We start from the raw sequence: 25,264 nt of genomic DNA on the forward strand, positions 1-25,264 counted from the left end.
CAGGTACAATGTTACAAAGGATACTGGGAAAAGGCAGCCATTTTGGAGAGGAGGATGACCTGAATATTCTAGGGAATCACTTGTGTCAGGTAGTTCTGTAGTGGATTCTGTTAACCAGGGTCACCAGGGTGTTACAGTGTTGCAGAGGTTAGTGGGGAAAGGCAACAAGGTTGGAGAGTAAGGGGGCCTGGCTGTTCTAGGGAATGAGTTATGATAAAGGCCCAAATGATTCCACTGCTAATGAATAAAGAGAAATAGAGCTCTCAGATCAGAGACCTCCTGGGAAAAAAAATAAACCAGAAATACTGAATTGGCTTCTTGTGTCCAAAAGTGGAATTCAAATCAAATTGCTCCAGCAGTTCAGGCTCCAGCAAGCCACCCATGCCCATGAGACTGAGGGAGAATAGGGTGTTTGGGGGGCAGTGGGGAGACATTAAGTTACCTATTAGGACCACAGGAGTACTTTAAAAAGAAACAGTCATTATACTGAATTTAGAAATTAGACATTTAGGGGGCGCCTGGGTGGCTCAGTCGTTGGGTGTCTGCCTTCGGCTCAGGTCATGATCCCGGGGTCCTGGGATCAAGCCCTGCATCGGGCTCCCTGCTCGGCGGGGAGCCTGCTTCTCCCTCTCCCACTCCCCCTGCTTGTGTTCCTGCTCTCGCTGTCTCTCTCTCTGTCAAATAAATAAATAACATATCTTTTTAAAAAAGAAATTAGACATTTAGAATTAAGAAATTTATCAATTCTATTTATCATTTACTTTTGAGCCAAAAAAAAAAAAAAAAAAAGAATGGAACCGTAACCACCTCTGAGAGAACCACAACATGAAAGGACAAAAAAATTTCATAATGGTGTTCCACTGATTTGGGTGTGGGGGAACTAGTGTGCCTTGAAAAGTACATGAAAATAAAAATAACACTTTTTGAAATAGTAGAGGGAAGCTAGGACTTGTTGAAATTCATAGATTTTCTTAATCTCCATCAAATTGCTATAAAAGTCTTATGTTTTACAATGCATATAATTCTAAATAAAGGGTTTCTAAAATTAAAAACAAAAAAGCAACAAGACAACTGGTTTTGAACAGTTAGACCTGTCTTATGATGGAAACCACAATAGGCTATCATCGACTTGCAGATGTTGTCACATTAATTCTTGTTATATTTATGTGTTAAAAACAAACTATGTTATTTCAAACAAACAAACCCAAGCCACCAGTTACTCATCCTTATTTGCCTTCAGATCTCTCAAAAAACCTTTTGTCTTTCTGATCCCAATCTGTAGGAAAATCAAGGGGATGGTGTAGAAATTGTTCTAAGAGAAACTCTCAATCAAATTCTCCTTTATAGTCCTGGGGTTTTCTTGACACATACTGTCATTTTCATCCTATTTTTGAGGTATTGTAAGAAGAAGATGAGGAGGAAAATAAAATAGCATGACTGTCAAGTACACACAGAAAAAGTCACACCAATATCTGTGTGCACTTTTGAGAAAGAGAAATTTTGCATTATTACAACAAATGGAGCATGATGGCAAAGTTCCTATGAAAATCCTTTATATAGAAATCATTCAACCTTGCAGTTTACTATTGCTCTTAAGAACATAGGAGGGATGCAGATATTTCTCAGGTGACAGGTTAATCCTTGTTAAGAATTAACAAGGTTAATTCCTTGTTAAGAATGAGGCAAATAGCGCCAGCCAAGAATTATGTCTTGGTGAGGTCTGTGAGACAGCAGGTTCTACTTCAGCAAGGTGGGCTGTGCAGGAGGCACCTGTAAATGCCAGAGTGGAGAGGACTCTGTTCTGTGGCACAACCACCCCTGCTTCTCCATTCATTTAGCTCAAGTTTGAACTCGGGGGAAAGTGCCTGGCTGCCAGCCAGGTGCAGTAAGAGGGCTGGATGACTCTTCCATGTACAGACCTTAAGCCAAGGCAGCTGTCCCCCACCCCCACCCACCAGGTCTTCAAGACCACCCCAGTGTCCCTGCAGCCTCCAGGTCTGGGTCCTCTCTGGCCACTGGCAGGAGGAGGACTCCCTCCTCTACTGCTCCCCATCTGCTTCTGAGCCACAAGGCCTGCTTCCCTTGGCTCTGTTTTCAGCACTCTCTGAATGCCACAGTCATCATTTGTGGCCTCTCCTCTCCTGTTATCTTCTTTCTTACAGGTTTTATACCATTTTACTGTCTTCACTTTCATTTTAATGGAGTCTGAAGTTCCCCTTCAGTGGTATACAATATGGGGCGTCCTGGTATAATGGTTAAAAGCACGACCACTGGAGCTGGAGCAAAATATCCTGGCTTTAAATGACTGCTCTGCTACTTACTATCTGTGTGACTTGGACAAGTAATGTGACCTCTCTGTGTCTCAGTTTTCCAATCTTTCAAAATGGGATGATAGTAATGCCTGTTTTGAAGGGCCATGAAGAGGATTTAACGACTTGATGTTGATAAGGGCTTACAGGGTGGCATGTGGCATGGTTAAATCAAATAGCTTGTGAAATTTTTCATCTTGCACTGGAAACCTAGAGCTGAAATTTGAATCCAGGTGGGTCTGGCATGTTCTGTTCCTCTATCACACATTGGCTCTTCAAGGCATGAGATACCCTAGCCCCAGAGCTGTGGGCCAAAGACATCCACTCCAGGTAGTCATTAGCAGATGGAGAAAAATGAAAGCCGCTGGGATGGCTGTGCTCACCCAGAGAAGGAGGTTATGGTCTCTCAGTGGCCAGGGTTCTATCCTGACCTCCAACACTTACTGTGTGTCCTTGGGAAGTACAGTCATTTGTCAGGCCTCAGTTTCCTTGGCTCTAAAATTGAGGTTTTCCATTCTCCTCTCTGACTCAGCTGATGTCTTCATGTGACAGTGCTGGCAGAGGACAGGGATCCCTGTCACTGCTCTTCTTTCCCCATAGCTTGGATGGCTAGAAGCTACTGAGGAGCATGGTATGGGCGGAGTTGTGGCAATTGGCCAACTTGTGGGATTCCCAAGCTCTTCTAGTGGTCTGAAGCTGCCAACCCCTGATTCCAGAGGATCAGGTACCACGTGACTCCTGATAGGGTGCACCATTGGTCTTAGGCAGTGGGGGGCAGCTGCTCAGTTGAGACTGAGTGGGCTACTTTTACTGACCATTCCTTTCTTTAGGGGCCCCAGGTGCCAACGCCCAGAATGTTGAGAGAACCAGGCCATGGTGATGCCAACCCCCAGGAGTATCCTGGTGGCTTCCAAAACATGAGATTCCACTATGAGCGGTAAGAAAGATCCCAGGGATCCTGCAGGAGCAAAGCTGGAGCTCTTTGGGCAGGGACCAGGGTGGACCAGATGGGCTAGCAAACAGACTGACCAGGAAGGTGTGAGCAGCTGGCTATTCTTGGAATGTTGGGGCTCTGTTGTCTCCTCACCATAGCCCCTGAACCTCCTGGTCTTTTGCCCATTTGGGGCCTCTGAGCGCACTGAGGCTGGGCTGGGGTGGCTCCCAGCCCTCAGGTCCCAGGATCTGCTTACCCAGGAAGTGAAGGACTCAGGATGACAGTCATTGCTTAGAAAAACGCCTGACTTTACCCGCTTGCCCTCATAGCCTTCCTATGCTCCCTGCCATGCCTGGCCTGGGACCACCAGCAGCTCTCAACCCCCTGTCTTTTCTTATTTCCCAGCAACCCAGACGCAGATAGGGTGGCAGAGATTGGCCTGGAAGAGCTAAATGGACTGGAGATGGAAGTCATGAGAAGACAGGTAAGCGTCTCTTGTGCTATGGACCCACTGGGAGGGTGGAAGCAGAATCATGGTGTCTTGGGGCAGGTGGGCCTCAGCAGCAATGAGACCACCCCCCTTGAAGTCATCTTAGCCTCTAGCTGTGGAGGTGAGGTTAGGCTCCCCTTCCTTTCCTCCCAGTCCTCAGGGCTCTAGTGTCCCATCTTGATGGCAGCCTCAGCCCTGCCTCTCTCCCTGAGATGTGTGGGAAGGGAATAGGGGAAGTCAAAAGGGGGACGAAGAGGCAACAGAAGAGGATAGAAATCTGTGCAGAGAGAATGGTGTTAAGAGGTCTGAGGGAGGGGTTGTCTTCTCAAGGAGAGGACACAGCAGGCCCGGAGGGACATCTGCCCTGGTGGCTGTCTCTGAACCCCGAGTGTCACCCATCCTGGAGCCTTTACTCTGGTACTGCAGCTGCCCCCATGCCCGCCTGCCCAGGACTGAAATGCCCTTCCCACCTCCCCCCGCACAGCTCGGACAGGCTGGACTCGTCCAGACAACTGGGTGAACACCAATGCGGGGGCAAGGCCGCTGGGCCTGCGAACGCAGGCAGCCCGGCCCTCGGTCCCATGGGCCCACCCCAGCCCCTGGTTTCAATTGCTCTGCCTGTTTCTCATCCAGAGGCACTTTGGCCTCCCAAAGGGCAGCAAAGCCCCTTCCTGTACTAAGTTCATACTGTCCCCAGTGGTGAGCCATTGGCTTCCCCAGGAGAATCTCACTCACCAGCCCCTTTGGTCTCTGCAGCTGCACGTGATCACCAGCCGGCTGCGAGCCCTGGAGGACCAGGGTGCCACCTGGCGCCACAGGGATGCTCTGTTCTTCACCATGCTGGTGTCGGCCTGCGTCGCCAACCTGTGGCTGTGGATGCGCCAGTGATGCCTCATGCCGCCTGAGCCCACTTCTCCTTCTTCTTCTTCCCTTTTCTCCCTGGGCCGCCCTTGTCCATCTTCCTTCCATCACCCCGCAGTCCTTAGCAGCGTCAGAGCCATTTTCTAACTCTGATTACACAGCTTGCCTGGGGGAGGCCCTAGCAGCTGGGAGGTAAAAGAAGTGTGGCATTCCAAAAGTCTGAATGGGCTGAAATGTAGCCACTTTGGAGGGTGAGGAAGGTGGCATCTCGTCCCCAGAGTAACACCAGTGGCAGGTGTTTCCTGCTTGCCCATCAGGGCTCCATAGTGACCATCTCAGAGCTGAAACTTGCCTCTGTGCCCTCAGTGTCCCTTCTGTTCCATCCTCTGTGGCAGGGGCTTGGCTCTGCATTCCCAGTTTTCTTCCACTTTGTGTACAGGGCTCTACACAGAAAATGCACTCAATAAAATTTCACTGATAGCAGCAAACACTGGTGGTTGAGCTTCTTACATCCAGGATTCATGTAGGGACAGCCCCTCTGGACAAAGTCACTGTTGCAGGGACCAGGCTGATGCCCCAACCCAAGGGTCCTGGTTCCCTCCCTTCCCTCCTCTTCAAAGTCCCCCGCCCAGGCAGGGAGTCTTTTTAGGGGCAGAGCTTCGCAAAGTCCTTCCTGTTGGGCTCATGACAGTGAGTGCTTGTGGGTAAGCTGTTCTTCAACAGCTTCTCTGGGCCAGGCATTGCAGGGACTCAATCAGAGGAAACCTGGAATGCACCAGAAACCTTTCCATTTGCCAGGGAGGAAATTGAGCCCTGGAGAGGGAGAACATCGTCCAGGGTCATCCAGGTCTAGAATGGGTTTTCTTGTGTTCCAGCCTCGAGCTCTTCCTGTCTCATATAGACTGACTGAGGGCAAGACCCCTACTCAGCTGTGGAGGCTGGATGAGAGGTCACATGGAGGGGCTTTGAACCCCTCTCCCCCATGTCCACAGCCCCATGAAGCTAACCTCACACAGGGCAGATTGCTGGTAGGACAGTGGGACTTGGGTTGAGCAAATGGGAGCATTGCTGCTTAGGGCCTGACCATGGGGCAGATGTGCTGGGCTGCAGGAGGCTTTGGGAAAAACTGTTGCCCCTTTCCCTGGGGCCAAGAGATAAATACACATCTCTTGGGGGGCAGGGACCCAGAAAGTTCTTATTGGCTTTAGTGGCTAACTGGACCTTCCTAATCTGTCAGGGCATCTCCATCTATAAAGGTAGGAAAGTATGTTAGTCATTAGATATAAAATAAACATGACTGTATGTGTGTGTATGTCTGTGTCTGTATGTGTGTATGAGAGAGAGAGAGAGAGAAAGAGAAAGAGACAGAGACAGAGAGAGAAAGACAGAGATAGAGATAGTGGGAGGACAGGGAGGATGAGAGAGACTGGGACAGGGATGGAAGGAAGAAGGGAAGGAAAGACAGAGACTGGAGCTGTAAGCCTGCTTTGTCCCTGCCCCACCCTTCTCTGGTGATCAATGGCCCCCATACAATGAGGGGGTTCTTCTACTCTTGACTCTCAGGGGCCTCCTGTTAGCCCTGTGGGATACCATGCATGTGGCCATTGGGGCTTGGACCCTGCCGAAAGTGGAGACAAGAACACTTAATGAAGAAACGGTTGGGAACTTCCCTCTCTGGTCCCAGAGTAGAGAGGGTAATGGAGTGCCAGAGGAGAGCCCTCTGTGGAATGGGGAGAGAGTGGCATCCAGACACAAGTGTTTCTAGTTGGGAAAGCCAAGAGGCCTGGGGAGAACCTGGAGCCTCCCTGCCACCTCCAAATGGGCCCTGGTGCCCAGGAATCATCTGAGGACTAAGAGGAAGGCTGGGGAACCTCCTTGCAGGCCACCCCTCCCCTCCCCACAGCCTCAGGGCAGACCAGGGCCCAAAGGTGCAGGGACTTATTGGGCAACAGCTACAATCCCAAAGTCCCCACTGCCTTTAAGGACGTGGAAGGAGGCCAGCCAAACAGAGTGGAGAGGCCTGGATTTAAGGATGCCAGAAGGCCTGCCCTTGAGTGGCTCTCTGAAAGTTGCCCCTTTCTTCTGTTCCAGCTGGCTGTGCCAGAAGGCTCAGAGGAAGAGAAGGCTGCTGCGGGTCAGGGCAAGGCCTACCCTTTGGGACACGGGTGTGCATGTGTGTGTGTGAGCAGACACGGACATGTTTTCAAAAGAAGTCTGGCTAAAAATATGTTGCAAAACAAAGGTTCTCCCTTGGGAGCAATTTAGCTGAGATGCAAATAAACAGTGTGGCAGTCCCCTGGAGAAATGCCTCCTGGGCTAGGTGAGCCAAGGTGGAGCACTTGCCTAGACCCTGGCTACCCTCCATACCTTACCTTGTGGTGTGACTGCTTGGCTGTTGCTAGCCCTGCCTGCCTGCTCCATCTACAGAAGCAAGAGCTGCCCCATGATGGCCTCCATGATGACCTGGGAGATAGGCAGTGGGCTCCTCTGCAGAGTTCTGTGAGGGGCCCTATTGTAGGGGCTGGCACCTCCTACCAAGCCTTCTGGCTAAAATCTGTTGCGTTCATCTACCCCCTTGATGCTATTTAGCCCAACCCATCTCCCAAGAAGCCTTGAACTTCCCCATGGGCTGGTGGGAGAGGGGAAGGACTCATTCATACTTGGCTGTGGGGGAGGGGGTTCTTCTGCAGTGTGTTGTTTATCATTCCTCTGTGAAACTTCCCCTGGGCTGCCCAGGCTTGGCATTAGAGGGGTACGTAGTTGGTTCCTGCACTGGATCAGGAGCTGCTAAAGGGAAGGGACTAACTTCCATTGCCTTCTGTATCTCTGGCATCTAGCAGAAATAAAGGGCTGGTAGGATGGCATCTTGACCAGAGTCCCTGGAGAGCAATTCTGGCCTCCTGAATTGAGGGCTGGACTTGCCTTGGTCTTACAAGCCTGGTCTTTAGGGCATGCCCACTGTGGAAAAGCCTCTGGCATAAAAGTAAGTCAATTCTGACCATTACTTTCTCTGGTGCACCTACTATGAGCTAGCACATTGCATGTAAAAAATAATTACACGAGTCCTGCTTGATGATATCCTCCTGAAAAAGGCAAACATTACAGGTGTAGCTAAAGAAGCCCCTTGTCCCACAGTGTTAAGCCCTGCTATAGAACTAACTCCCATGGTCAGCTTGGTGTGCATCCTTGCAAACTCTCACTGTCACATATGTGATAGCCATCAGTGACCTCCTAGTGTTGCATAGATATGTGTACCTGTATGTGTCCTGGGCTTTGTGCATGGGATCTCATGTAAGCCACCCCACACAACCCACTGAGAGATGGGCCGGTTCCCCAGATGTGTGTGCAGGTGGGGAAAGCAGTAAACCTCTGGTCATGCCTGCCCCACTGGGCTGGCCCTTAAACTCTTGCCAGCCTTGGCAGATGCAGATGCTGAAACTCAATATTCTGGTTCTTCTGTCTCAGGTTGGCTTCCCAGGCAGAAGAAAGTGGGCATGTGGAAAGATGTGAGGTGCACAGAGGGGGCTTTGTTGTACCTGGCCTCTTGAAAAGGAGCTAATGATTTGCCACCCAAGGGTTTTTGCCCTCTTTCACTTCCCCAGCCATGGCCCCTCTTAGAGGCCAAGTCCAGGGAGCCCTGGAGAAGAAGGAATGGCTTCCTTTCCAACCTTGCTCCACCCCAGGAACCTCTTTTCTCTCCCAGGTTTCTTCCTGGCTTGTCATCTGGCAGGTAGGCTGGCCAGGACTGTGACCAAGGTGGGAGGCAGGTGCATGGGGGCAGTGAGCTGGCAGCTTTGAGTCCCCAGACACAAAGCCCTGAGTGATGCATGCTCCATGTAAGCGAGGGCTCCTCAGGGAGCTTGGGAGGGGCTGGCTCCTGGGTCTGAGCAGACAAGCAGCTTCCACAGTCAGGCAGCCCAGCAACCAGCCCTCACCTGCTTACAGCCTAAGGTATACGGGGCCCATAGTGAGAGGGTCACGCATCCAGCCAGCAGGCCCGACAGCTTCTCCAGTGGGTGGGTGCCACCCTGGGCCAGGGTCTTGAGCTTGCTGCAGCCATGGGCATGAGCTCCTCTGAGCCACTGTCAGTCTCCCCTGCTGGTGTCAGGCAGGGTGAGGCAGCTCTCTGAGAAGCTGCCAGCTGTGTGGGGGTTCAGGGACCCCAGTGGCCTGGGAACAGGAACACCAGGAGGTAACTGCTGGCTTCAGGCACTGATGAGCCCCCAGGGGCTTGTCTCTGATTGGAGGCTTCACAGAAGGGCCAATGGATGCTGACTGTGGTCAAGGGACACCCTGCCTCTGAAGTCATCTGATTGGTAAGGAAAGGGGCTGGCATTGGGTTGAGGCAGACACTGATCAAGGGCTGGCACCTTCTTGTAGCCAGAGCTGATGGCCTCCATGGAGTAGGAGCTGGAGCCCATGAAAGTGTGCAGGTCTTAGAGCCTGTGTTGACATGGGCTTTCATATGACTGGTCTTTCCCAGCTGAGGGAAAGTGGCTGTGTGGGGAAACATTGTCTCTTGTCAAAGCAGCTGAATGAAATCCTGGGGCCTCTAGGAGTATGAAGACACAGAGTGCCATGTTAGGCTTGGCCCAAGGCAGCTAAGTCTTTGTTCTCTTCTAGGAGAGTGACTGGAGAAGACTTGGAGTACAGGGCCTGAGGGGCTGAGGGGCTGCTTGGCCAGGCAGGCTTTGGTAGGAGAGAAGGAAAAGCCTATGCACCTTACAACCCACCCCTACCTCCACTCTGCCTGGCCCAGGGCATTTCTGGGCATCCCAGCCTCAAAGTATGGGGGGTATGCCACCTGGAGCTCCATGGCTCTCTGCATATGAGAAGTAATGGAGGTAGGGGCAGGGGTTATGTAATGCTTCTCCCAGAAACCCTACTGGATTACAGTTTTTGCTTTCAGTCCTTCAAATGCACCCTGGCTTCTTCAGAAGGGAGAGTGTCTACTGCAGGTCTCTCAGGCTTTGGGAGCCAGCCCCTCTGCCATTTGGGCAAAAGCATCTGCAATGAAGTTTTTAGAGCTTCTAGCTGAGGGAAGATTCCAGAGCCTGGCCTGGGGCAGAGACAGGCTCTCCATTTTGGTCCTTCAGCTGAGCTTGACCCCAGACCAGGAAGTGTCAGCTCCATCCAGGAAGTGTCAGCTCCATCCATATTGGCCTGTGGCCGTAAGAGACAGCTAATGTTGGGGTGGCCTGGTCTCTAGATTTCCTGCCACTGTCCTGGCCCTGCTGTTGACAGAGCATGAGCAGAGTCCTTAGCATTACTTGTTAGGCGAGGCCTCCTGGGTGGTGGCTGCCTTCCCTAGAGGAAGTTGACACTGAGTGCTTAGACTGGGCACGTGTGCTTTGAGTTGAACCCCAACTGGCTGACAAGGTGTATACCTGGTTGGCCTTTGGATGCCATGGTTGCCTCAGAACTGCCAGGACAAGACCTAGCCACACCCCACCAGGTTCCAACATGAGATGACCCCACAAGAGATGAAGCTGCAAAGGTGGGTCTGGTGAGATCCAGAAGGGATTTGAATGCCCAAATGCAGAGTTTGGAATTTGTCATGTAGATGATTCCCTCATCCATTCAAGAAGTACCAGACACTGTCCTTAGTTCTGGGACTTAGCAGTGTCACTGCAACTTCAGCTTCACAAGAGCCTGCAGTGCTTGGTGCAGTTCTGACCTAACTCTCCTCTTGGTACTCATACCCAAGTCCCTGGCTCTGTTCACCTGCCAGGCTGGCCCTGTGGCTGAGTGTGCTTTTGGAGCGAGATTGCTTAGGTGTGAATCTGTGCAGTAGGGATAATAATAGCATCAAACTTGTCAGGTTGTTGTGAGGATTAAATGAGTTAACTTAGGTCAAGTATTCAGCACACGGTAGTTGCTCAACAAATGAGAAACTGTCCCTGCATCCCCAGGTTCTAGCTTCTTCTTGGCTCTCCTTGTCGCTGTCTGCTTGCCTGCCTACCTCTCTGCTTTCCTGCTTGCTTGTCCTTACTGCCCTGCCACCCATGATGTGCATGATTCACCCCTTGGTACCATTCTCTGCCTACAGCCTAGGACTTTCTCTGCTGTAATGGCTGAAATTTAATATCTGGGGCACTAGCTTCTGGCTGAGACTCGGAGCCTGCCTCTCCAGGCTATCAGTCATGGAAGAGTTCCCTTCCCAATCAGAAAAAATCTGGCTGGTATTAACTTGAATCTGAGGCCAGAATGGCCTGGACTATAAAAGAAGTTGGGATACCCAGTCACCTGGAAGGATTCACTGGAGCATCTCCCTGCTAGCAGTTCCCTCTTCTAAGCTCTGCCTTCTGAGATTCCTCAGAACTGCACTAAGGTCTAACCTTTATGTGTTCTCCCCCCTCCCTCCATCCCTTCCTTCCTTCCATCAATATGTGTGGGGCAATTTCCAGGAACCAGCTGCAGTGCTGTATGAGGAGGCACTGTATAAAAATGCAGATCCTGATGCCTGCCCTCAGGCAGTGCACAATCTAGTGCATGGGAGTGTTGGCAAAAAGGTGGCATGGTCTGGACTCAGGCTTCACTGTAGGACTTTGGGAACTTGGCAGGAAGCTGTGCACAGGGAGAAGCTTGAGTGCCAAGCCACCCTGAAGGCCAGAGGCTGAAGTCTTGAAGTCTCAGTCAGTCACAAATGTCTGTTTAAGGGCTGATGGTGGTGAATTCAGTGTGATCTGGGACAAGATGAACTGCACCTGTCCAAGGGTAGCCAGAGAGTAATGTCCAGTTGGAAGTTGGAAGGAAACCCTGAAGCTCAGCAGAAGGATTTTCCTTATTACCATCAGGTCCTTACCTTTATTATTGGACATTTGATTTCATCCTTACTTTTGTGACTGTACATAATATGTTTTATTTCTCTGGCTAGTTTTAAGGCTTTCCCATTATCAATGGATTTGGGGTATTTGATTATAATGTGCCTTGGTGTAGTTTTCTTCATGTTTCTTATGCTTAGAAAGAAGCATTGAGCTTCTTGTATCTGTGGGCTTAATAGTTTTTGTCAAACTTGGAAGACTTTTGGCCATTTTTTCTTCATATATTTTTTTCTCTCTCCCCCTCCTTTAGGAACTTCACCAACACCTATATGCAGCCACTTGCAGTTGTCCCACAGCTCAATGGTGCTTTGATTTTTCTTTTTATCATTCTCTTTTATCTTTGTTATATTAACTGTTTTAACAACCTTGTCTGGTAATTCTATATTTGTATCAGTTCTGGGTGTGTTTTAATTAATAGATCATTTCCTCTTCATTATGGAGACATTATTTGTATGCTTGGTAATTCTTGAGTGGATGCCACACATTGTGAATTTTACCTTGTTGGATGCTGGATACTTTTTTATTATTTTAAAAGATATTTTTGAGTCTTGCTCTGGGATGAAGTGAACTTATTTGGAAAGTTTGATCCTTTTGAGTCTTGCTTTTCAGACTTTTTCAGTGGGACCAGAACAGTGTTCAGTCTAGGAACAAATTATTCCCCACTACAGTAGCAGGACCCTTCTGGATACACCACCAGATACCCCATGAATTATTAAGTTTTCCAGTCTAGTTGGTGGCATCAGACACTATTCCAAGCCCTGTGTTAGGGTTGGGAACTGTAACCTGTAATTTTTTGGAATGGTTCATTCCCCAGCCATGGATAACTTCCTTCCTCATAGGTGTGTGTTGATAAATGCTCAGCTGAAAACTTGAAAGGGACTCTGCAGATCTCCAGAATTCTCTCTCTGTGCAACTTTCTCTTCCCCAGTGCTCTGTTCTGCAAACTCCAGCTGCCTTTGGTCTCCTTGGATACTCTTGTCTGTCTTCTCAACCCAGGGAATCTATCAGGCTCCCCCTGCAGTTGGTCAAATGCACAGATACTTTCATTATCTGTTGAATCCCTCCTCAGAACTTTTATACCTGCTTTATTATCTCACTAAAAGAATAACAGGAGCACCACAGAGAACCTCTTGCAACCCCACATTCTCGAGTTTCTACTCTCTCTCCTTTCTCTCTCAGTCAAGCTTCTGGAAAGAGTTAGACATATTCATATCTTTTTTTCCTCACCTACTACTCATTATGAAACCCTGCAAAACATGTTGTCTTTTACCCCTACTCCTTGAGGCTGTTTTTTTTTTTAAATAGAAAATTGAAGTATAGTTGACACACAATGTTACATTAGTTTCAGGTGTACAGCATAGTGATCCAACTTCTCTATGTTATTCTGTGCTCACCACAAGTGTAACTACCATCTATCACCATGCAACACCATTACAATGCCATTGATTATATTCCCCACACTGTACCTTTTTCATCCTTGTTACTTATTAATTATGTAAGTGAAAGCCTGTATCTCCCACCCCCTTTCACCCATTTTGCCCATCTCCCTACCAACAACCAACCAGCAGAATCAAATCTGTAAATACAGAAAACAAAATAATAGCTGCTAGAGGGGAGAAGGATGGGAGGCTGCTTTTGATAAGGTCACCAATTTCCCCCACTCTTTCAGCTCCTTGGGCCACATGTCACCTTTGCTGGTCTTGAGAATGTTATCCTCAGCCTCCTTCTCTGCTCTCATCCCCTCTGAGAGCTTTAACTCCCAGCAAACCCTGATGATGTCCATGTCTCCCCTCCATTCCAGAGCCTGGTGAGGATTGAGGCAGTCAGACTCTGCTGTAGCATGACTGCAGAGCAACAGTCAAGGCTCGAGACCAGGCCAGGGCCTTGGGAATGGAGGGCAGTAGAGGGACAGATCTTTGACACTTTTGGGGGACAGTTGACTGAGGACAGAGGCTGTCTGGGTATGATGATTGAAGGAAATAAGGAATTATGGTTGACATCCAAGTTTCTGGTTTGGATGACTGGGTAGAGGGCAGCCCCCCTTTATGAGATGGGTAACTTGGAGAAGCCAATTTGTAGGTAAAAGTATCAAGTTTAGTTTTAGTTATGTTGCATTTGAGGTGCCTCAAAGGAGATGTCTAGCAGGCAGCTGGAGATATGGGTGGGCAGCTTGGGAGAGATGCCTGAATTGGGACCTTAATTTGGGACATGATGGTAATGGAAGCCTTAGGACTAGATGAAGTTTCTTGGAGAGTGTGCAGCTGAGAACCACTGGCCTAGCTGCCTACAGTGCCAGGAGATAGCTGCCTGCCTTTGTTCCCTGGCAAGCAGCCTGAGGGGGTGGTTCTGATGAACAGGAATGTGTGTGGCGGGGCAGCTGCTGGACAATCAGACTGAAGGAAGGGACTGTTCATAGCAGAGAAGGAGCAGGAATAATGGGAGAAGAATCTGTCTTGGTGCTAGAACCTTAGAGAGGCTATAAATGTTGCCATGTGCCCCCACAGTTATTTCTATTGTGGGCTGAGGGCCACTGCTATCAGGGATGATTAGTAAGGAAGAGGTCCAAGTGGTGGTCGGCAGGGCCTGCACTGGATCTTTATCAGTGAGAGGCTGCCTCAAGTCCTCTTTCTGGTATTTGCAGCCTCCCTGGGTTGGCTTGGCCTCCTCTGCTCACATTCCACTCTGGGTCCAGCCTCCTCACGCCAGTGTCTCTTCCATCCCTGCAAAGGACTTGCCCTTTACTGCCCCACCTGTACCCCTGCTATTCATTCACTGAACAGTGCTCCACTGAGGTCAACTCTGATCAGTGTGAGTGGTACCACCTTTGTTTGCATTGCCTGGAACTTTCTGTCTCCATGGTCTGCTGCCTCTAGGGTCTAAACAGGGACTCAGAGATGCTGGTTCTTATCCCTCAGGTGCCCTCATTAGCATCCCAGTGCTGTAGTCCCACAGAGAGCACCAAGCGAGCAGCTCTGAGGCTGCTTGTTATTACCACTCACCATAGAGCTTGGTGTGTCTGCCATCACCATGGTGACAGCTTTGGAAGCTGGAACGGGTAGATGGGGGGGATGAGGTGATGAGGAGTGTGGCAGGGTTTCAGCAGTAGGGGCCATAGGCAACCCGGGGGGGTGTGTGTGCTGCCCATTTCTGATCAAATCTGGTGGGACAAGCTGACCAACCTGAGCAGGGAAGAGCTGCTCTGAATCTCTTTCCCCAGCCTCCCTGACCCCATGGCAAGAAACGTTGCAGAGTGAATGTAATCACCTGTCTCTCTTCAGGATTTTTCCCTCTCAGGTTGCTCCTTCTTAGTCTATTTTGTGAATACCTCCTCCTCTACTCATATCTTAAACTTTGGGGTTCTCCAGAGCTCTGACCTGGTCCCTCAGTCTGTATTTTCTTTCTGTGTAATCCCACCCACTTGCTCTCCAGTGCTCTCCATACCCCATCCATCTCTGAGTCCTGTCCTTTCTCCCTCCTGAATAGTTCTCCACACTGCCCACTTGTCTTGGGCTCCTTTGGCACCATCTTCTTCAGCCTTCTCCCTACCACCTTGCCTCCAATCTTGCGCCCCATATAATCCAGTCTCTACATAGCAGCCAGAGGATCTTTCTAGAATATAATGCTGTTCTAGCCATGGTCCTGCTCACCTCTTCCAAGGCTCCCTGTAGCCCAAAGGAGAAAGTCATATGACTGGTACTACTGCCTATGGAGCCCATGGGAGTTCTCCCTTCTCTCCTCCTCACTCCCTGCTCCAACCCTGGGCTCCTCTTTGTTTCTCAGCTTATGCAACATTACTTGGAGGGTACTGGGAAGAATGTGACTAGAGCTGAGAGGAAGGAGCGCCAGAGACAGTACCACTAGTTGAAGAAGTCAATGAGAGATGAACTCCCACCTGAGGAGCATGAGCTCTGAGGTGGTCTTGGGTCAGGAGAACCAAAGAGCAGGGGGGAGTGGTGGAGAGGCAACTGCTTTGGGCCAAGGAGATACATTTCCTCCCATGGGTCAGGAGCTTGGGGACAGTGGCTGGTTTGGAGGTGCTCAGCATCCTAAGCATGTGCCAGACATCTGGAAAGCCAGGGCACCAGAAGATGTCTTAGACAGTATTTTTTAATTAATTAATTTGTTTATTTGAGAGAGAGAAAGCACACAAGCGGGAGGGGCAGGGAGAGGGAGAGAGAATCTTAAGTAGACTCCTTGCTGAGTGTGGAGCCCAACTCGGGGCTCAATCTCAGCACCCCAAGGTCACAACCTGAGCCAAAACTAAGAGTTGGATGCTCAACTGACTGTGCTGCCCAGGCATACCATCTTTTTTTTTTTAATCCATTTTGTTTTGTTTTAGTTTTGATAGTTCATATGTCAAAAAATTCACCAGGGTGAAAGAAAAATAAGCACATTTTGCAAATTATTTAGTGTTGTTTGCCTTTTAAATTACCTGGCAGAGTGGAGACAGCATCTTCATTTTCTTGGTGTTTAGAGCCTGGTATTTAGGCAATGCTGAATTCCCCTGTCCCGCATTGCCATAGCAGTACCCAAGAATGCTGGGGTTTGCCAGGTGAGCGCTGGTTCTGTTCTCACTGCTCACTTGTACCTCCTCTGCCTTATATGGTATCCAAGATCCTTTGTGACCTTCCTCTTGGCCATCTCCCTGGCAGGTGAGGATACTCGTTGTACATGGAGGATGACAGAAAAATCCAATGGTGTGAAGAGTTCCCCAGCCAATAACCACAACCACCACGCACCTCCTGTCATCAAGGCCAATGGCAAAGATGACCACAGGACCAGCAGCAGGTGAGTCTGCTGAGGCTGGATCATTTCAGAGATGGCCTGGAGGCTTCTACTTTCTCCCAGCTCTGCCTCATTATCACAGAGCAAACCATCTTTTGGCTTAAGGATACCCTCTAAAAAGGGGCTATGGGATTTCTAGGCACCTCCCGGGAGAGAAAAGTGCTGATAGGAGACAAGGTATGCCCATAGAAACCCTGGTCAGCTCTGCTTCTTCCTCTACAGGCCACAGTCTGCAGCTGACGATGACACCTCCTCAGAACTGCAGAGGCTGGCGGAGATGGATGCCCCCCAGCAGGGTAGGGGTGGCTTCCGCAGGTGGGTTCCACCACTGCCCTCCTGCTACCTGCTTCTGCCCATGAGGCCTGTTAGAGTGACTACCATAACTCACCTTCTCTCAGTCCCACTGAACCTTTCTTCTAAGACCCCTGGGAAGCACTTTTCTCCTGAGGAGGTTCCTGTGAGCAAGCTGGGAGTGGTCAGTGGAGTATTGCCTTCAGAGTTGTCTGTCTCAGCATTGGGAAAGGGGGAATCTTTCCCAGCAAAGAGGTCTATGTAGAGGGTCCTGAGATCTGCAGCCTAGGTCTCAGGAAACCTGGATCAATATTCCTCCTGGTCTGCCCTCCATTAGCACAACCTTTATCTTGCCCTGGAAACCACTATTTATTCTCCACAATCAACTGAGATGGCACCTCTGACAGGAAGTCTTCTCAGAGCAACCCCTTGCCCCTCAGGCTGCATTCAGAGTCATACCTGAACCCCAGTCCCTGCCCTCAGTGCTGACCCCCATCCCAACTGTTAACATGGCAGACATCATAGACTGGCCTGTTTCCAAGGTCCCTTCTCCATCTCCCTCACCAGATAGTGAACTCTTGGGCCTACATCCTTTCGAACAGCATGATTCTCCTCTCTGGCTCATGTTTCCTCTCATCTCTAGGATTGTCCGCCTGGTGGGGATCATTAGAGAGTGGGCCAACAAGAATTTTCGTGAGGAGGAACTGCGACCTGACTCATTCCTGGAGCGTTTCCGTGGGCCCGAGCTCCAGACTGTGATGACACAGCAAGGGGATGGCAAAGGCGACAAGGACGGCGAGGGCAAGGGCACCAAGTATAGCTGTCCAGCTTGTAGGACTAGAAGGGCTCTCAAGCATGCAATTGTAGGGCTTGGTGGGGTTTCTTATGCCACTGCCAGAGGAAGACTGGGGTCTATATCAAGCCCTACCATGGCAGGCAAACGGGTTGGCAGGGGAGACCTGCTATGGTTTTAACTCTAGTTCACAGCTTTTCCAACATCCAGGGGCCAATTACCATGGGAGCTCCTGGTGGCTTTTCTTCCCCTAGCTGCCCCTTGCCAGATGTCCTCTTGCTGCTCATGAAGCAAAACTCAAACGCACCTGGATGTGTGCCAACCCCAGTCTCAGTTCCAGCAGTCAGTAAATGCAAAGAAGGGTGCAATTAAGGAGTGCTGCTGAGAGTATGCCTACACCAGCGGCAATGTCGGTACAGAGGTGGGCCTTTGAGGAGGCCATGCTGGGGTCTGGCTGGCTGGGGAAGGCCTGGGAACAACTGAGCAGGAGGGAGTGGGGAGGGCGGAGAAGGTGGAGCTGGAGGGTCTGTTCTTTGAGGAATGAACTGGCGACTGGGAATGTCTGGCCAAGCCGACATTCCCCACTTCTGGACAGTGGAGGAAAAGAGTTTTTGCCAAGATAGGATGTAGCATCTGGGAAAGCGATTTGGGAGCTGGAGACCAGGGACCAAACAGGGAGGGTGGGGTGGGCAGGAAGCACGTGGCACTCACTTTCTTGGAGTGCCTCTCTCTTCCCAGGAGAGATATGGGAACAGGCCCTGAGCCCTTATTACCATCCTGCAGAAGTCTTTCCCCAGGCCCTGAGACCCACCCAATGAAAAGACTGCCCCTGGCCATGCCCCTGCCCTATGGGCAAGCGACCTCCAGAAGGCATGAGAACCAATGGGTTTGTGTGGGGTTAAAATAGGAAGAAGGGTGACCCTTGACCATCTGAGCTATACTCAAATGCCCAGTACCAAGTTGTGGCTCCCTGAAAATGGGGCCCTGAGCCAACCCAGTCTTTACCCTGCACATCCTTTTTTTTTTTTTTTTAATTTTTTATTTATTTGCGAGAGAGAGAATGAGAGACAGAGAGCATGAGAGGGAGGAGGGTCAGAGGGAGAAGCAGACTCCTCGCTGAGCAGGGAGCCTGATGTGGGACTCGATCCCAGGACTCCAGGATCATGACCCGAGCCGAAGGCAGTCGCTTAACCAACTGAGCCACCCAGGCGCCCTACCCTGCACATCCTCTTAAGAATTACTTTTTAAAGGACCCCTGGCCTCTGGGAACTGGGGGTGCTGCCATGCTGAGGACCTAGTCCCAAGCCTGGCCTCTGTCTGTCTCCTCAGGAAGAAATTTGAACTATTTGTCTTGGATCCAGCTGGGGACTGGTACTACCGCTGGCTATTTGTCATTGCTATGCTTGTCCTCTACAACTGGTGCCTGCTGGTGGCCAGGTGAGCAGGGAGGGATCTGGGAGGGGGTGGCCAAAGCATCCCAGTGCCCAGGCCTTGGGGTTGAGAGTACACCAGTCCCAGCTGTGTATACAGAGCTCACCCAACCCAGCCTTCTTTCTGGATTCCCTGTTTGCCAATGGCACCTCCCTCTGCCTTATTAACTCCCAATGCCCCCTACTTCCCAACTTAATATGCTACCAAAGCTTGCTGTCTATCCTTTCCTGGTATCTGTTCTTACTTCTCCATCTACACCAATACTGTCCTGGCCACCCTCCTCTCTCCCTGGGATAACTACAATAGTCTTGCAGCCATTTCTTGTAGGCACTCTTGCCCCCTCCAATGCATCCTTCACACTTGCAACTAGTGTGGTTGCTAGAAACTGATATTTGATTATGTCAGTTCCTCCTCACAAACCCTTCAATGGCTCCCCATTGCTCACCAGATGAAATTGAAGCCCTCAGAGTGTCCTTTACAGCCCTCTGGACCTGGCCTTCTCTCTAGTTCCACCTTCTGGACATACCCCAGCCCCAGTACTCACTACTCTTGGATCATAACATGCTGTTTCCTCAAGAGAAAATTCCCTTTCCCCATTTTTAGCCTGTGGAGATTCTTCTTACAGTTTCAGATCCAAAGCCACTCTCTACAGGTAGCTTTCCTTGACATCATTTCCCACCCCATCCCATCCCCCACTTCAGTTATTCATTCAGCAAGGGTTTGACTGAGCACCCATTGGATGCCAGGCTCTGTGCTAAGTGCCGGGGATAATGCGGTGAACAAGACACACATGGTCTCTGCTCTCTTGGAGCTCTCAGGCTAGTGGGAGACACTGGCAGTAAACATGAACAAAACAAATGCCTAAGGGACTTGAGGCAGGAAGCTACTAGAGAAAGGGCAGTCAGTGTCGACCTCTCTGAGGAGGTGACACCTTAGCTGAGACCTGAATGGTGAGAGGGAATCAGTTATTTAGGTGCCTGAGGCTGGTGAAAGGAACATTCTGGGAAGGAGGAACAAATGCTAAGACCCCATCTCAGGATGGCCTAGTGTGGCTGGAGGACTTCAAGTGAATATCAGGCAGGCACAGGACTGTTCTCTAGGCTTTGTGCACCAGTGGAGGGGGCTGGGGTTTTATTTGAAATGTGACCAAGTAGTCAGAATTAACTGCTCTTCCCTTTGACTAGTACACTCACTGGGTCATCATCCTGGGTTCTCTTATTCGGCTCCCTCTTTAGGTTCCTACCCATTCAGTCACCAAGTCTTGTCAATTCCTCCTAAAACTCCTGCAGCCTCCAACCTCTCTTCATTCCCACTGCCTCTCGGTTAAGCCCAGCTACTCTCTCCTCTCTCACCTGGATTGGCCAGTGGTCTGTGTTGGGTTCTCAATAGGTGTATGTTGCAGAGATGGGTATGGAGGCTTTTCAGCTGTGTATTATAATTCATACTTCCAATGACTCATTTTTCATTCAACTCACACCTGTCAAATCCTGGTGCTCTGGACTAGGGCATAGGGTATGGAGTAATGACTAAGAGGTGGTCTCTGCCTTCTTGGTACTCATAGTCCAGTGGATGAGAGACAAGTAATGGTCAGTGTGGATGTCTGTTTAAGGATGTCTATGTAATAATAAGGATTGGAGTAGAAGTTGCTTGTCAGTAAGTTTCTTCATGACTTTAGACTGACTGTGATTGATCAGTGTCCCTGGTAGCCATCCCAAGCCCTGTGCTCAGTGGGCACTCAGTTTGAGGCCTCCAGAGGGCCTTGGTTGACTTTGAGGGTGAAGTCCAGTCCTGTCTTCCTGCAGAGCCTGTTTCAGTGACCTACAAAAAGGCTACTACCTAGTGTGGCTGGTGCTGGACTACTTCTCAGATGTAGTGTATATCACGGACCTCTTCATCCGATTGCGCACAGGTAGGTGAGCAACTGAGATGCATATGCAGGAGCATCACCCATAGGTCCAAAGTCCTGAGTCCACATTTTTATGAAGCCCTCTTGACACTGTGTTAGACTCAACTGCCTAGCTGGGACTTGAGTTGGTGTCTGCTCCTCTTTGAACCTCACATCCCCATGTGCTTAGTGAGGTTCAAACCTGGTGGTCATCTTTTAGGGTCCTTCAGGCCAGCTCTGCTAGTGAGTTTCCTATACCTCTCCTTGGGAAGGAGGGATGAATGTGCAGTTTGTCCCTTGCTGAGCATTAGCCTATTGGGAGGGACAGGCCTGAGGGCAGAGCTGATATACTGGTTTGCATCTCTACTAGGTTTTCTGGAGCAAGGGCTGCTGGTCAAAGATCCTAAGAAGTTGCGGGACAACTATATCCACACCCTGCAGTTCAAGCTAGATGTGGCTTCTATCATTCCCACGGACCTGATCTATTTTGCTGTGGGCATCCACAGCCCTGAGCTGCGCTTTAACCGCTTGCTACACTTTGCCCGCATGTTTGAATTCTTTGACCGCACTGAGACACGTACCAGTTACCCCAACATCTTCCGAATCAGCAACCTGGTCCTCTATATCTTCGTCATCATCCACTGGAATGCCTGCATTTACTATGCCATCTCCAAGTCCATTGGCTTTGGGGTTGACACCTGGGTTTATCCCAACATCACTGACCCTGAGTATGGCTACCTGGCTAGGGAATACATCTACTGCCTTTACTGGTCTACCCTGACACTTACCACCATTGGGGAGACGCCACCCCCTGTAAAGGATGAGGAGTACTTATTTGTCATCTTTGACTTCCTGATTGGTGTCCTCATCTTTGCCACCATTGTGGGAAACGTGGGCTCCATGATCTCCAACATGAATGCTACCCGGGCTGAATTCCAGGCCAAGATTGATGCTGTCAAACATTACATGCAGTTCCGAAAGGTCAGCAAGGAGATGGAAGCCAAGGTCATTAAGTGGTTTGACTACCTGTGGACCAATAAGAAGAGTGTGGATGAACGGGAAGTTCTCAAGAACTTGCCAGCCAAGCTGAGGGCTGAGATAGCCATCAATGTCCATCTGTCCACCCTCAAAAAAGTGCGTATCTTCCAGGATTGTGAGGCTGGCCTGCTGGTGGAGCTGGTATTGAAGCTCCGTCCTCAGGTCTTCAGCCCTGGAGATTACATTTGCCGCAAGGGGGATATTGGCAAGGAGATGTACATAATCAAGGAAGGCAAATTGGCAGTAGTGGCTGATGATGGTGTTACTCAATATGCCCTTCTCTCGGCTGGGAGTTGCTTTGGAGAGATCAGTATCCTTAACATTAAGGGCAGCAAAATGGGCAATCGACGCACAGCCAATATCCGTAGCCTTGGTTACTCAGATCTCTTTTGCTTGTCCAAGGATGATCTTATGGAAGCTGTGACTGAGTACCCTGATGCCAAGAAGGTCTTGGAGGAGAGGGGCCGGGAGATCCTGATGAAGGAGGGGCTGCTGGATGAGAATGAGGTGGCTGCCAGCATGGAAGTAGATGTACAGGAGAAGCTAGAGCAGCTGGAGACCAACATGGAGACCTTGTACACTCGCTTTGGCCACCTGCTGGCTGAGTACACAGGAGCCCAGCAGAAACTCAAGCAACGCATTACAGTTCTGGAAACCAAGATGAAGCAGAACAATATGGATGATTACCTGTCAGATGGGATGAATAGCCCCGAGCCAGCTGCTGATGATGAGCCATAAGGGCTTGGGCTCAACTGCCTTCCCAGCCTTGGCCTTGACCCCAGGAACTAGAAGAGCCATGCAGGTGTCCATATTGTATGCATTACCCTCTTGAATTCTCCTTGAAGCCTCTAGGAGCCCTCCTCCAAGTCCGGCTAATAGCCAAGCTTATGCACAGTGCAGACCATGTTGGCTCAGCTTCCAGGAGCTTTAGCTTGTCCAAGTCTGAGGAAAGAAGAGAGGAGCAGCTGAACTATCTTGAAGGGGTCTCTCTTGGGCCTGGAAGCCTGGGCAATGATCTGCTCTGAAGAAGCCCATCTGCAGGATACTGTGCACCCTACTGCAGATCTGCCCTCTCTACAGGCTCTTTTGCACATAGCTGCTTCCCACTTGGTTCTGGCCCTTGCTTTTCTAATATGTGTTCTGAATATCTCTATTTCCCTGCACATGTATGTAGTTCAAGAAATGACTGCAGACAGTTACCATAGGTACTGTGTCTATCTCTCAAGGCAGGGAAAGGAAGGTGGCAGGTAGGAGTGTGCTCACTCAGGGCTGCCTCTCCATCAGGCACTCCAAGTCCTGCTCTGTTCATCCATCTGAATGTTGCCAGCCAGGAGTGAGGTCTCTGTAGTCTTCTCTCGACCAGAGAGATCATTATTCTCTTGGTTCCTGGTCCATTCCAGGGCAGGGAGTGAGGAACAAGGAAATGCCACCTGGAGAAGGAGGTGGGTGGGAGCTCTGGCCATCACCCCTCTATACAGAGCATTACTGAAGAAGCCCTGAGGCTGGTAGTGGGTGGGAGACTCTTCAAGTTCACATCTTCAGTAGAGGCACCTACAAGTCAATAAATTCATTTGAACTAGTTGTGGTTATTGCTCAGCTCTGCTATTCACATTCTTTCCCTTTCTCCCCTCTTTTTCCCTCTTATCCAGGACTCACTCTGCCTGGAACACTCTCTGCTGTCTTCTGCTGCCTGCCTAAGCCCCACTGAGTCCTTTAGGACTCAGCTCAGGCACCACCTTCTTGGAGAAGGCTCCCAGTTAGGCAGTCAGTCACCCCCTCTCTAGACTCCCACAGCACTTGCGAGTCTATATTCTGGCTCTTATCATGCTGTGTGTTTGGTTTTGACAGAACTGGTTTCCCCTCCAGATTGTGGGCTCTTTGAGGGCAGGCCCAGGACACTCTCTCCCTCACTGCTTTGTCTGTAGCCTCGGGGACATGCTTGGCCCAGAGGAGGCTTTCAGAAAATACTGATTCGCTGGGGCAATGAGCGAACACACCAAACTCCTATGTTTCCATTTGCCAGTAGCAGGGTCTTGACAGAAACACTGGCTATGTCTGGGGATTTGCAGAGGATCTTCTGGAGGAGCAGATACTTGAGTGGGTACCACCAGTTGATTAGGAACCCAAAGGACAAGTGTTAATTAGTGGGCAAGAAGCTCTAGGTGCAGACTCAGATGCTTTTATGCATACCACTTACCTCTATCTACCTACCTACCTACCTGCCTATTTATTATCTCTTTCTCTATGTCTATTTGTCTATCTATTAATCATGGTACAATACACATAAAATTTATAATATTAACTATTTTAAGTGTATGGTTTTGTAGTGTTAGGTACATTCACGTTGTGAAACAAATTTCCAGAAATTTTTCATCTTCTCAAACTGAAACTCTGTCCCCATCAAACAACAACTCCCCATTTTCCCTCCCTGCTAGCACCTGGCAACCTCCATTCTAATTTCTGTTTATATGACTTGACTACTTTAGATACCTCATATAAGTGGAATTATACACTATTTATCCTTTTGTGATAGGTTTATTTCACTTAGCATAATGCCCTTAAAGTTCATTTATGTTGTAGCATGTGTCAGAATTTCCTTCCTTTTTAAGACTGAATAATACTCCATTGTATGGATAGAACACATTCTGTTTATCCATTCATCCATTGATGGACACTTGGGTTGTTTCTATCTTCTGGCTACTGTAAATCATGCTGCTATGCACATGAATACACAAATATCTGCTCAAGTTCTTGCCTTCACTTCCTTTGAGAAGATACCCAGAAGTGGAATTGCTGAATTTTACAGTAATTCTATTTTTAATTTTTTGAGGGCCCATCATACTGTCTCCCATAGCAACTGCACCATTTTACATTCCCACTAACAGTGCACTAGGATTCTAACTTCTTTACACCCTCACCAACGTTTGTTTTCTGTTTTTGTTTTTATTTTTTAACAGTAGTCATCCTAATGGGTATGGGTAGTATCTCATTGTATTCTTAATATTCATTTCCCTGGTAAATAGTGATGTAGAACATCTCTCAATTGCTTGTTGGCCATTTTTATATCTTTTTTGGAAAAATGTCTATTTAGTCCATTGCAAATTTTTTAATCATGTTGTTTGTTTTTTCATATTGAGTTGTAGGAGTTCTTTATATATTCTGGGTATTAGCCCATCTCAGATATGATTTGCAATTCCTCCCCCGCTTTCCATAGGTTGCTTTTTCACTGTTCATTGTGTCCTTTGACACACAGAAGTTTTTAATTTTTATATAGTCCAATTTACCTGGATGTAGGTGTCACCACTGATCTTCATTGGAATTCATTCTTCTAGCCAGACTTCTTTTACATTAGATGTAATTTCTTGGCCTCTTGCCTACCTTACGGTAACAAATCCTAGCCAGGGACAGATTCACTTGGAGGGCTCTCCATGGAGGGATTACCCATGCTTAGACCTGATCCCTGAGAGTGGCAGCAGTAGGGAGGCAGCATTCATGATGGAACATGAATACACAAATGTGTATGCTCTCCTTTTGAGTCCTGGGCTGGAAGAAAGGACTCTAAGTCCCTTCACTTTATTAGAGGCTGAGCCACCAGGAGGTGGGGTCCTTGGGGACCCAACAGT

The 25,264-nt window shown here is 49.3% G+C and overlaps 2 protein-coding genes across 3 annotated transcripts in view; both read left to right on the forward strand.

Moving 5' to 3' along the window:
* FATE1 (fetal and adult testis expressed 1) overlaps nucleotides 1-5,082 on the forward strand; it is a 30,798-nt gene extending 25,716 nt beyond the window's left edge. For both annotated transcript variants that reach the window (XM_045883759.3, XM_045883752.1), the window contains exons 4-6: nucleotides 3,140-3,246; nucleotides 3,649-3,727; nucleotides 4,490-5,082. In XM_045883759.3, the coding sequence (XP_045739715.1) occupies nucleotides 3,140-3,246; nucleotides 3,649-3,727; nucleotides 4,490-4,621 (318 nt within the window). In that variant the 3' untranslated portion in view covers nucleotides 4,622-5,082. The remainder of the gene's footprint in view (nucleotides 1-3,139; nucleotides 3,247-3,648; nucleotides 3,728-4,489) is intronic.
* Nucleotides 5,083-16,096: 11,014 nt separating this feature from the next.
* CNGA2 (cyclic nucleotide gated channel subunit alpha 2) lies at nucleotides 16,097-22,379 on the forward strand. The gene is made up of 6 exons (XM_045883729.1): nucleotides 16,097-16,206; nucleotides 16,426-16,518; nucleotides 17,138-17,308; nucleotides 18,617-18,724; nucleotides 20,521-20,627; nucleotides 20,974-22,379. Exons 1-6 carry the CDS (start codon nucleotides 16,097-16,099, stop codon nucleotides 22,377-22,379), a joined length of 1,995 nt encoding a protein of 664 aa, XP_045739685.1.
* The last annotated feature ends 2,885 nt before the right edge of the window (nucleotides 22,380-25,264 follow it).

This window comes from Mirounga angustirostris, unplaced genomic scaffold (assembly GCF_029215605.1).
Source record: "Mirounga angustirostris isolate CCGP_5_RB_7025 unplaced genomic scaffold, mMirAng1.0.hap1 SCAF_11, whole genome shotgun sequence".
In the NCBI taxonomy this organism is placed as follows: Eukaryota; Metazoa; Chordata; class Mammalia; order Carnivora; family Phocidae; genus Mirounga; species Mirounga angustirostris.